Genomic DNA, 12,586 nt, shown 5'->3' on the forward strand with positions numbered 1-12,586 from the left:
TGAATTACATTAAGTTTACATCTATTGATAGCCCTTGTGTTATTATGGTTGAAATTAAAGTACTCATTTACAGGTCGAACATTTTGGTAAATAATTTTATGAACTAAGCATAGGTCGGAGCATAGATGACGTAGTTCAAGGCTATCTAGATCTAAAATTTCAAGCCTGGTAGTATAGGGAATTTTATTTCGAGCAGAATATTTAAGTACTCTTTTAGTAAAATATCTAAATATATTTCATAAAATATATGAAATGTCATACGAGATTCTGATTAGAAAGGCAATTCTTTGATCACAGTTTACCATTTTCCCCTATCTTTGTAACCATTGTTACAAAGATAGGGGAAAATGTGCCCCAATTCTTCATTTGTTGGGTTTTTTTCAATGTAATTTATAGGTTGGCTGACTCCCAACAACTCTGGAAGGCTTACAATCAAAACTACAAAACACAAAGCATAATCATGGCCCTCCAAAACAACATAAAACAATAATAACAATAACAACAAAAACTTTTATTCTGCCCTTTCTTCCCACTTTCTGTCCACAGGAAGACAAGGGTAAGAGAGGTTTCTCTGAAGCATGTGTTTTCTATAAGAAAGTTTATTAAATAAACTACAATAACGTTTTCATAAATATATCAATCACACCTAGATAGCTCAGTGGCTAAGACGCTGAGCTTGTCGATCAGAAAGGTCGGCGGTTTGAATTCCTAGTATAGGTCTCCTGCGTGAGCAGGGGATTAGACTAGATGACCTTCCAACTCCGTTACTGTTTACATACCTCTTCATAGTGTTTTACAGCCCTCTCTTAAGTGGTTTACAAGTATCAGCATATTGCCCCCAACAATTTGTGTCTCCACTTTACCAACCTCGGAAGGATGGAAGGCTGAATCAAACTCAAACTCGGGATCAAACTGCTGGCAGTTGACAGAATTAGCTTATAATACTGCATTCTAACCACTGCGCCACCATGACTCATATATATACCCGTGTTTCCCCCAAAATAAGACTGTGTTATGTATTTTTGAGCCCTGAAATAAGCACTTGGCCTCATTTTCAGGGAGGTCTATTATTTTAGGGCGTGTGGAGCAAGACAGGGCTGCTCTTGCTGCCTTACCTGATTTCCAGCTCTGTCTCCCTAACCCTAACCAGAGGAAATGGCAGGGACTGGCTGCGCATGCGTTTAAATATTTTTGGGGAGGGCTTATTTTCAGGGAGGGCTTATTTTCATGCATGCACTCAAAAACCCAACTGGGCTTATTATCTGGGGAGGTCTTATTTTTGGGGAAACACTGTATATATATATCCACCATGATGTTGCCATAAATTTTCTGTTTCTGTATATCCAGGAAAATATTCAGGGATTGGGGGGAATTAATGATCATTTTGGAGAAGTTAATCAATTCCTTCTTCATGTTCTAGGAGCAATGGAAAGAACTCTCTAATGAAGACTTGGATCCACCACCAGAACATACTCCTCCACCTCCAAGGCCTCCCAAAAGAACCTCCGAAATGAATAATGGAAGGGTGCATGGTGATACGGAAGTTTTTTCAAAGCATCCAAGGGCTGAGGAAGAAATCAAGTGTGCTGCCAGCACTTTGGAAGCCAGTGTTCTGGATGGCAGAGCTTGTTCCTCTGAGCAGCCAGGCATGGAGAGGTAATGTTGCCAAGGAATACTTGTAGATTCTCAGCAAATTGTCTCCACTTATAGTATGTTCTCACCAGTTTGTAGCTCCTGCTCTTTTCCCCCCAATGTGTTCAGTAAAGTACACTGAAAATACAATTCTCTTTTCATATAATGACATATGTCAGCGTATAAAATAAAAGTAGACATTTGAAAGTTGAGTCACTTTTGCTGCAAGTTGCATTATCCTCTAGAAAAAGAAGCATTTAAATGCTTTAAATTTAAATGCTTTAAATTGAATTCAGTGTGGGTAATATAATATTGCCATTTCTGAGTTAAAAACCATCCTACTACACCTGAGCTACTTTAGCTACCTAATGAAGGACATTAAAGTATGGTTTTCAAGTCAAAAAAGTAGCTCTGAAAAAAGCTAATATTTTTCTAACTTGCCTTCTGGAGTAACACCACCTCTTGTGCCATATCCTTCATCGGACATTGGCGATCATCCTATTTTTATCAGGTAAAAGGTAAAGGTTCCCCTCACACATACGTGCTAGTCATTACAGCCACACAAAAAAGTGCTGTTCAGTTTTGTCCAAACCAGTCCCTTAGATTTTGAAGTAATATTGCTAAAAAAATAATTCCATGACAATAACATTAAAGTATGAGTTTGAAGGAAGAATGATTTGTCTTACAGTTTCAGAATATTTTAAGTTATTTCCTTTTTGCAATGGCTGAAAATGAAGGAGAGTGTTTTATTTAAAAATTTCTCAATAGGAATGCAACATTTTTAATTGGACTTAAATGTTGTCAGATTGAAACTGTAAATGTTATGTAAGTTTATTACTCTTGGAGAAAAGGGGATATATAAAAAAATAATTACGGAACTAATGATCCTATGTGGTTCTACTTCAGATCCTTTAAGACAATTGCAAAATTTCAGAGAAACACCTTGCCGCTTCAAAGGAAATTTAGAGGTGATTACAAGTTTTCCAGCTCCATTTATGGAGAAATTGAATGAGTTGGTTATCAAAAACATAAAGGAGAAATGAAATGTATTTTAACACTAGATGTCACTATTGCTTTTTATATCTACAGGACCCCTTTCCTAATTTTTCCTGCTTTAATTTAGCTCTACTTATTCAGAAGTCATTTAATGACTTAAATGACAGAACCACAGTATTGGAATCATGCTGGGGAAAGTTCATTTACTTTTCAAATTAAGCCTCACTAATCACACCACGCACCAAAGAATTCTTTTAATTTCAGCATGTTTGTTGTCCTGCAGCACCAGTCCAGATATTACGCTTAGGAAGAGAACTGTTGATGCTTCACCGTGCAATGATGACATTTTGAAGCCAGAAGAAGAGGATGAAGAGAGCATGATGACAACTTGGAAACCATTCCTGGTCAACATCTGCATGTTCACTGTCCTGACAGCGGGTGCATACCTCTGTTACAGAGTATATTTTCATTGATGGACATCACACTGGTGGTATCAGAATACCAGTAACTTCCGTGGTGTTTCATTTGTTTCTGTACAAGAAAGCTAAAAGGGCAACTAAGCCTTATCCAAGTGGAAATGTATGGTATGTTAGAGAAGTTGGAACTTTGGTTAGGGTTTAAAGAGAAAGTTGATGCACTAGGGTTTAGGATTTAGCCCTAGGTCCCAAGAACATAATATTCTAATCTCAGGGCCTTAAGATATTCAGGAGTAAGCAGAGAATATGCCAAATAAGTCTTGTGTTTTTCATTTTTTTCCTTATTTTTTAAAATGGAATAATAAGAGTTTACAACACATTGCTGTTTTGTTTTGTTTTTAATATTTTAAAGCCAGGGGGGTACTTTTGTTGTTCTTTTGTTGGTTTTTTTCCAGAAAAAAAGGGAACTAGGCACAAGTGAACCTTGCCTATCTTCTCCAAGCATTTGTGACCCAATACACGATCGTATTCCTTTCAACAACCACTGTATACACAGATACACACCCCTGAAGAATGTACAGTTTTTTTTTGAGAGAGAGAGAGGGAGTTTTTCACTCTTTGCCTTTTTAAGGACTGATGGCTCAGTCTAAAAAACCACTTATGCATAGCCTCTTAATCGATTTGGATGTTGCTCAGGAGCTCCAGGGAATGACTGGAGACTGGACATGCTCAATTGGATTGCACCCTGGGTTTTTTGGCAGTGCAAATAATATGGGATGTATTTTATTTTTCTCAAGTAGGTTCTTGCTTCAGTAACATGCTATAAACGGGCACCGCTTTTTCTCAGGGCATCCCAACAGGTCAATGCTACAATATTCTTCCTCCCTTTTTGGACAAAATGAGTGATTCCTCTCCCCACTCACCATCAGTGCTCATTGCTATGTTGTCAATCATCTCTTGCACTCTTTATTTCTGCCCATTGTATTGCACGATCGACTTCCTAAAAAAAATTTTTTAACTTTGTATATAGTTTCCTATCCTTATGGAGAAGGGGAAGGGAAATGTAAGCAGAATGTCCACCAGCATTTATATCAGATACTTGCTTTAGAAAAGGACCAGCATGTAAGCTTTGTCATCCTATGGAATGTAAAATGCGATCTCATTCTAGACTTACCATGTGAAGAATGTCCTACGCCGTATACAGAATAGAAGAGGAACCATTTTAAAACCATCATCATCACTCTCTTAACACACAGGCAACCCTCCTAATGGTAAAGATCCAGTGCAATCTTTCTCAGCAAAACTTCAGTGCTGGGCCAGCTCTTCTCTCGGTCTTTTCCTGTTACAAACCACTGCGTTGATGATTTTCAGTGTTGTTTTTAGAACAAAGATTCCAGGATTAGCTTTTATTTGGCTTAAAGATCATGCTGTTTAGGAGCCAGGTTTAAGGCTGCAGTCTTAACGCATCCTTGAATGAACTCCATGGTTCTGACTGTTAATTCAGATGCGTAAGATTGGTTGCTTTATCCGTGAGCCTTCTGCCTCTGCTGAAGAGGAAGTTTGCACCCTAACTCAGAAAAAAAACCTTTTGTTCCATATGAAGTCGAAGAGAGAATTGGTTAGTATTTTATTTTATTATTTTAGGTACAGCTTAGCTTGAATGACTGTAGCTGCTAAGAAAAGAGTAAAAATTGACCAATCATGTGTTTTGTTGTTCATAAATATTATGACTGGGGAAGTATGCTGATGTTGATCCCCCCTTCCCCTTTTTATAAGCAATATAAATAACAAAAGGGAACCTTGTTACAGAGGAGAAAAAGTACTGAAGTTGCAGCTGTTCCATTAACAAAATGACACCCAGTCTACAGTGTAAGTTATTTGGAAGTTCTATATTCTACCTATTATAGCACTTAAGTATCATCTCTTTTTTAAAATCTGTGATATATCAGGGTTCTCACTCCATATTTATTTTACTCCTCAATTCCAATCAAAGTTAGCTTTTTCTTCTTTACACAAATTGAGATGTTAAAGAAAGGTCTTGGAGAAGGGGAAAGAAGAAAAGGTGGAGTTGAAAGAACAATTTCAAAATGAGGCTAGTATCAAGATTGTTTTTTTTTTCAAAGCGACAATAATACATTCATAGGTAGTCCTGGGAAACTTACAGCCCTTACCTATGAGAAAAGAGGAAGTTTGTTAAGCAGTCAATACTTAGTAATAATATTGGAAACATGAAAATATTGACATGACTATAGAAAATGGCATAATATATAAAGGCTCATCTATGTATTTTGCTACTCAGTATGTGATTGCTTTGTCCCTTCCACGTTCCGTCATCCAGTAGAATATTATTCAGACACATTTGTATCACGTTTTTATTCAAATGCATGTATAAAGTCTCCTAAAAGTGTCCTGATTGAAATCCATGTGCTTAAAAGGTGAACATAATTTTTTATATTTCTGCTTTCTGATGTGCCCAATTATACTTGCATGATCTGATTATTTAAATGGCTGTGATTCCAAGGGTGTCGCTGAAGTGTTTTCATTCAGCTCAAAGATTGGTAGGTGTGTGTGTTCTCTTTAAAAAGAAGCCTGGTTGCCTGTATCTTGCCTATAATTTGGCAGTTTTTCTATGTACACCATCTAAACCAGTTGTATAGCACTCATTTCAATCAAGTAACTATAGTACAAACATTCCAGAGTGTGTACAAAGCCATATTCACACCTCTCTCACATACACACACACACACACACATATGCACCCTAGTTTTCTATGGCAAATTGCTGAAATGTGAAGTGCCAAGACAGGGACGTTCACCAAGACGGGTCAAAAATGTCAAGATGGCAACCACAATCAATCAATTGAAGGCCCACCCCCTTCTGATGTGTGTGACACATGTAACAAAGGGGGAAGGAGGTTCAACCATACGGGCGCAGGTACCATCTTGACCATTTTTATTCCCCAGAGACGCTCCTATGCCAAGATACATTAAATTGTCTTCTGAGAGTCCGAAGGAAACAGTTATTTACAAAGATCACCGGAATGAAACTAGAATCGAAAATCTGTTCTTTTCATTAAAAATAAATAAAGGGATTTTGGTTTAAAAAAAACACCTCTTTGATGAAAGAATTGTATTATCTCTTCCACAGTGACATGGTCAACTTCAGAATGTATCTCCACAGCAACGTGATTGTACTATATTTAACCTGTCAGGGAGAATTAAATTCCATTTTTTGTTGTCCCAAGACAGCCAAGAAATCTCTTCTGATTACCATGTTCCTCTCCAGTCCGCCAGCATCACTATTTGCCTTGATCATTTTGAACAAAAGAAATGCTGTATCCAATCAAAAATCTTTTTTATGGTCCTAGACCAGCATAAGAAGGGTGGAATAGAAGTGCTGTAAGAAATACAGTAGAAAGCCCCGATAAAGCTCAGCGAGGTGTGGATACGGCTTGTCATGCTGAACTGTAAGCATTTTGTTTTGATGTCCTTGTACATGTAATGTAGTAGTTTGGGGTGTGTATATATACAGTAGCATTTCAAAGTGGATGTATTGGTTAACCTATTCTTGGGCGGGGTTGGGGAGGGGGAAAGGAAAAGAAATATCCATGTTTAAACTTGTTAGAAAGTTAGTGAGCTGCTCTGCTATATGCCTTAAGCAAAATATTTACTCATCAGGTCTTTCTTTTTTTACCAATTGCCATAGAAGATTTTTTAAGAAAAGAAATAAAATAAAATAAAAACAAGCTAAATGTTTTGGTATAATACGTTTTCAGGTATATTGTCTCTTACGTAAGGCACTGCAGTGACCTTACAGTTTCAGTAAAACTGTACAGTTTTTCAACTTCCCATACAAATTTTCAGTTCTCATTTTAGCTGCGACAATAAAAAATTCTTTTGTAAAGAAACACTTGTCTGATTTTTCTCCTCTTCCTTTTTTTTTTCTTTTTTCTTTTGTTTCAGTGGCAGCAGCTCCTCATGGAAGCATGTTTTAGTCTTCGTGGGAAATTTTAATCATTTTACCTTGAAATTGCAGGCTAGCCAGTTCTCATAAATTGGTAGGCACTTGTGGGAAAAGATTCCATGCTTGATTAGGATGAGGGTTTATCCCATTTGCTGTGGTAAAAGATTAGCAATCTCCTAATCTCATATACCAATAAATACTTTAATTGGTGAAAAATATTTTACATTCAGCCTTTATCTTGCAAAAAGGAAAGACATGGGGTGGGGAGGGGAGAGGCTCCCAATGCTTGTTTAGCAAGAGACACAAATTAGGAAAGACTTCATAGTTTGTACAGATTTGCAGCTTTTCACAAAGGAGGCTCTTGCTGAAGAAACAACCTGATAAGATAGTCAATAGAATTTGTATCAATAATTTCACAGACTCATTTATGGAATTGCCCTTCCAGAGGTGCCAACATCACTCCTAGAAGACTGTTCTAGAGAATATTAGCCAGAAAGACTGAATGCAAAATCTAAGGTCTAAACATGTCAAGTCTCTTCCAGTATAATATTATTTGGTCAATGTGGATTTAAAAAAAAAACAACCCTGGTAATAGCCAGATTGATGTGGAAGTTAAAGGCAGTGAACTGAAAGCTGAGAGATCATGAGTTCTGATCCAGCCTCAAGCATGAAGTCTGCTGGGTGACATTAAGATCGGCCCTCCCTCAGTATTAGGAAGAAAGTAGTGCAACCCACTTCTGAAAACAAATTTCATAAAATAACAAAACTTCATAGACTTGTCCATGCAGTCATCAAGAATTAAAAATGACTATAGAATAGAACAACAGAGTTGGAAGGGACCTTGGAGGTCTTCTAGTCCAACCCCCTATCACATTCCACTGCTATTGTTTAGCAAAACAACCACCAAAACTTATTGGCCTGAAGGAGAAAAACTTATTAAGATTGCTATGTAGTACATAGAAATAGGTTTAGCCCAATAAAAATAAACACAAAGGGTCCAATCTTGAACAATTGAGCTGCAGATGAGTATATTATGGCCTGCCCATTTCATGCAATAGTTTCCATCCATTGCAACTTTCCCCCTAAGTAGTTAATTTCTGTCTCTTCTCCAGCACCTCAAAGTCAAACAAATTTACCCAAATGAAATTGACTATTCCCTGAAACTCTCATTTCATTTTGTTGTTGAATGTTATGTAAATGACCACTTGAAAATGAAAATCCTTTTCAGATATTTTAATAAAATCTTTTTTAAAAACTGAATATTCAAACTAGTCTTAGCAATAAATACTGAAAAATACAGAGCAAAATATATACTGTATAAAAGGATTTTGATTAAGTGATGAAAACCTACATTTGGAATGGTCCAAATTTGGAATGGTCAACCATTATCAGTCAAAGGAAAATCACATTGTGCATTCAAAGCCTTAATGCCTGTTTACTCCATACCACCAGGTGTTGCCAAGATGAATGAAAACATTATAAAAATATATTTCAGGTGACCACTAGAAGCCCTTTAAAAAATGATTCTTTGTTACTGTTTCCAAAGGAGCCTTAGAATGGGAGGGAATGGTTTTTCTTTTGTATCCGGTGTATTATTTATTGCATACTGTCATTTTAAACTTCATTTACAGAAATAAAGACATAATTTCAATTTATCTATTCAAATCTTTAGGAGACAATAAAATGTTTCCAAAACTATTTCTTGGGATATTTGGATTTTTTTTTCTACTAATTTTATTCCAGTGTATTCAAATTACATTAATGGAAATATCCACTCAAGAGATGGATAAGTAACTCCCCCTTTTTCCGATCCTGTAATTCCTCAATTTGGGGTAAAATCAGAGTGACTGAATAGAGCTGAGTGGTTACTGGCTGGATGCCCTTCAACACAATAGCACTAAGACTTATATACCGTTTCAGAGTGGTTTACAGCCCTCCCAAAGCAGTTTACAGAGTCAGCATATTTCCCCCAACAACCTGGGTACACATTTTACCAACCTCGGAAGGATGGAAGGCTGAGTCAATCAGGATCAAACTCCTGACCCTGGACAGAGTTAGCCTGCAATGCTGCATTCTAACCACTGCACCACCACAGCTCTTCAAATAGTTGGATAAGTAGAAATAGGAAATAGGTGCGGGGTGGGGGAGTGAGGAAGGAGTAAGGGAGAGAAAGTCTATCAAAAATGTGAACATGGTAATATTCACCTTAAATGGAAGCTACGGGGACGACCAAAAACTATTCATAAAGGTCTAATCTCAGTCCACAAATCCAAGATTTTTTTGTCTTAGTTTTAGTCTATGTACCAGGGGTCTCCAACCTTGGCAACTTTAAGATTTGTGGACTTCAACTCCCAGAATTCTGGAAATTGAAGTCCTCAAGTCTTAAAGTTGCCATGGTTAGAGACCCCTGCTATGTACAAAGCCCTGTCTGCTTTTTAACATGTGCATATGAAATAAATAAAAACAGGATAAGCTTCAATAATCCAGTTGTAGCCACCATGTTTTTTTAAAAACCTTGCAGATGCCCCTCTCCCCAAATCAAAGAATGGGAGTTGCTTGGGGGGGGGGACAGGGGAGATGTGTTTTCCCTAGGATATTTTATGTAAAAAGGAAACAAAATAACTAAAATTTGAAATAATCAGACTCAACTTTTGCCCTTTGGTGTAGGCTTAAGGTCTCTGAGAGATTTGCTCCGAAGGGAGGAGACCACTAGAAGGCAACCAAAAGTTAATTTGCTTCAATAAGCTAATAATTCTAGAACTTTACATTTGAAAATCTTGGTCTACAAGAATTAAATGAATAAATATATATATATATAACAGTCTGCCTCCTCTGGTGTCAGAGAAGATAAATATTTGCCTTGAATGGAAACCAAAGAGGGACACCTAACAATTAAAAAGAAGGAAAAAAAAAGAAGCTTCTCCAATCTCATTCCTCGAATCCAAAAAAATGGTGTTTTGGGTTTCACTATACATCTTCAGCACCCAAATATAGTGCAAGTGTAATATTAGTTATATTTTTAAGGCTAGAATGTGGATGCTTAAAAATCTTTCTAATTATGGTTCGTTATATTTTCCAATATAACAGTCAACTTTTCTTTTTTTTTTTTCCTTGGAAGACTCCTTTTTGCTGTAGCATCTAACTCCTGGGTCCTCCTTTCAAGTTCTTGTTCAAAATATTGTAATTTCAATTTCAGCTTCTTGATACATAGCCTCTCTTAGTTCACAGCATATTTTGTCCATTTTTTCAAAAGCCAATCTTCCCTTTTCTCCTGCAAAGAAAAATAGAAAATAACCATAACTAATACAACTCTGTTGGGAGTGGTAGTCCATATTGTCTTGAGCCACCAATGGTACTCTCTTTCCAGATACTCAATAGCTGCCCTTGCTAAGAGAGATGTTCTCGATCACGTTCAGACGGAGACTGCTACAGCCCTTCCCTTTACTCGATATAGAAAAACTGTGTTTGACTTCAGTTTATTGATGTATGAAACAAATGGACAGGTTGTTGGGTAGGTTGAATCCCACCACGTTTATTGGACCCGTGTCCCTCCTGGATGGTACTGGCCACATGGGAGGTTACACGAGGCTGGCTCCTGGGAGTTACTAACGCTTCTTTGTTGGGGGGCATTTTCCCCACCGCCTTGAAAGAGGTGGTGGTGAGGCCCCTCCTCAAGAAGCCCTCCCTGGACCCAGCTGTATTAGCGAACTATCATCCAGTCTCCAACCTTCGCTTTTCGGCGAAGGTTGTTGAGAGTGTGGTGGTGTATCAGCTTCCTCAATACCTGGAGGAAACTGTCTATCTGGACCCGTTCCAGTCTGGTTTCAGACCCGGATACAGCACCGAGACGGCTTTGGTCGCGTTGGTGGATGACCTCTGGAGGGCTCGGGACAGGGGATGTTCCTCTGTCCTGGTTCTGTTAGATCTCTCGGCGGCTTTTAATACCATCGACCATGGTATCCTGCTGCAGCGGTTGGAGGGATTGTGGGTGGGAGGCACCATTTATCGGTGGTTCTCCTCCTATCTCTCTGACCGTTCACAGACGGTGTTGGCAGGAGGGCAGAGATCGACCCCAAGGCGCCTCACTTGTGGGGTGCCTCAGGGATCTGTTCTCTCGCCTCTCCTGTTCAACATCTACATGAAGCCGCTGGGTGAGGTTATCCGTGGTTTCGGGGTGGATTATCATCTGTACGCTGACGATACTCAGTTGTACATTTCCACCCCGAACCACCCCAACGAAGCCGTTGAAGTGATGGGCTGGTGTCTTGAGGCCGTGCAGGTCTGGATGGGGAGAAACAGGCTCCAACTCAACCCCTCCAAGACAGAGTGGCTTTGGGTTCCGGTGTCCCGGTACAGTCAGCTTACACCATTGCTGACTGTTGGGGGGGAAGTCCTGACCCTCAGGGGAATGGTGCACAACTTAGGCATTCTCCTGGATGATCGGCTGTCCTTAGAGGAACATTTGACGGCCGTTGCCAGGGGAGCATTTTATCAGGTTCACCTGATTCGCCAGTTGTGCGCCTTCCTTGACCGGGACTCCTTATGCACGGTCACTCACGCCCTCGTCACTTCCCGCCTGGACTATTGCAATGCTCTCTACATGGGGCTCCCCTTGAAGAGCACCAGGAGGCTCCAGCTAGTCCAGAATGCAGCCGCGCGGGTGATAGAGGGAGCACCGCGTTGCTCCCATATAACACCTATCCTGCGCGGCCTACACTGGCTGCCGGTGGCCTTCCAGGTGCAATTCAAGGTGTTGGTCACCATCTTTAAAGCGCTCCCTGGCTTAGGACTGGGATATCTACGAGACCGCCTTCTGCCACCGATTGCCTCCCAACGACCTGTGCGCTCCCACAGAGCGGGCCTCCTCAGGGTGCCGTCGACCAAACAATGTAGGTTGACGGCCCCCAGGGGGAGGGCCTTCTCTGTGGCAGCACCAGCCCTATGCAACGAGCTACCTCCGGGTTACGACAACTCCCCGACCTCCGGGCCTTCAAACGTGAACTGAAGACCTTATTATTCCATCGAGCTAGACTAGCCTAAGAAATATTTTAGTGAAATTTTAAATGGGTTTTAAATCGGTCTTTTACCGTTTTAATGATTTGGCCATCAAATATTTGGTTTTAATTGTTTTTAATATTGTTATTTATTATATTTATATTGGTATTGTGTATTTTAATATGGCTGTGAACCGCCCTGAGTCCTTTGGGAGATGGTGCGGTATAGAAATTTAATAAATAAATAAATAAATAAATAAATAAATAAATAAATGTATATGGTAATCCATCTAAGCAGAGGCACTCTGGATGGTGAGCAAAAATATAAACATGAAACATAATCTAGGCCAATCACTTTCATGTCTCATATCATTCAATGCCCCCCAACATCCATAAATGCCAGTACTTACTGGCTCAGGATGAAAACTTAGATCTTCATGGCTTCCCAGAAGACCAACAGGATTGGGGTCACCCATAATTCCTAAGAAAGGCTGTTCCAAGTCAAGAGAAAGGCAGATACCAAGCCAAGAATTAAACTACAGCTTTCTTCTGGGTTTATTTTCTAGGAATGCTGATGTTGGCTCC

At 39.2% G+C, this 12,586-nt stretch overlaps 2 protein-coding genes across 7 annotated transcripts in view; one reads left to right on the plus strand and one right to left on the minus strand.

Annotated features, from left to right (window-relative positions):
* The window catches only part of PTPN1 (protein tyrosine phosphatase non-receptor type 1), a 108,112-nt gene extending 101,340 nt beyond the window's left edge, over positions 1-6,772 (plus strand). The window contains exons 8-9 of the mRNA XM_058175048.1: positions 1,421-1,656; positions 2,912-6,772. Coding sequence (XP_058031031.1) covers positions 1,421-1,656; positions 2,912-3,101 — 426 coding nt within the window. The 3' untranslated portion in view covers positions 3,102-6,772. The remainder of the gene's footprint in view (positions 1-1,420; positions 1,657-2,911) is intronic.
* Positions 6,773-7,071: 299 nt separating this feature from the next.
* Positions 7,072-12,586, minus strand: part of RIPOR3 (RIPOR family member 3) — a 145,450-nt gene continuing 139,935 nt past the window's right edge. For all 6 annotated transcript variants that reach the window (XM_058175043.1, XM_058175044.1, XM_058175045.1 and 3 more), the window contains one exon: positions 7,072-10,278. In XM_058175043.1, the coding sequence (XP_058031026.1) occupies positions 10,178-10,278 (101 nt within the window). In that variant the 3' untranslated portion in view covers positions 7,072-10,177. The remainder of the gene's footprint in view (positions 10,279-12,586) is intronic.

The sequence above is a fragment of the Ahaetulla prasina genome, chromosome 3 (genome assembly GCF_028640845.1).
Source record: "Ahaetulla prasina isolate Xishuangbanna chromosome 3, ASM2864084v1, whole genome shotgun sequence".
NCBI classification, from domain to species: Eukaryota; Metazoa; Chordata; class Lepidosauria; order Squamata; family Colubridae; genus Ahaetulla; species Ahaetulla prasina.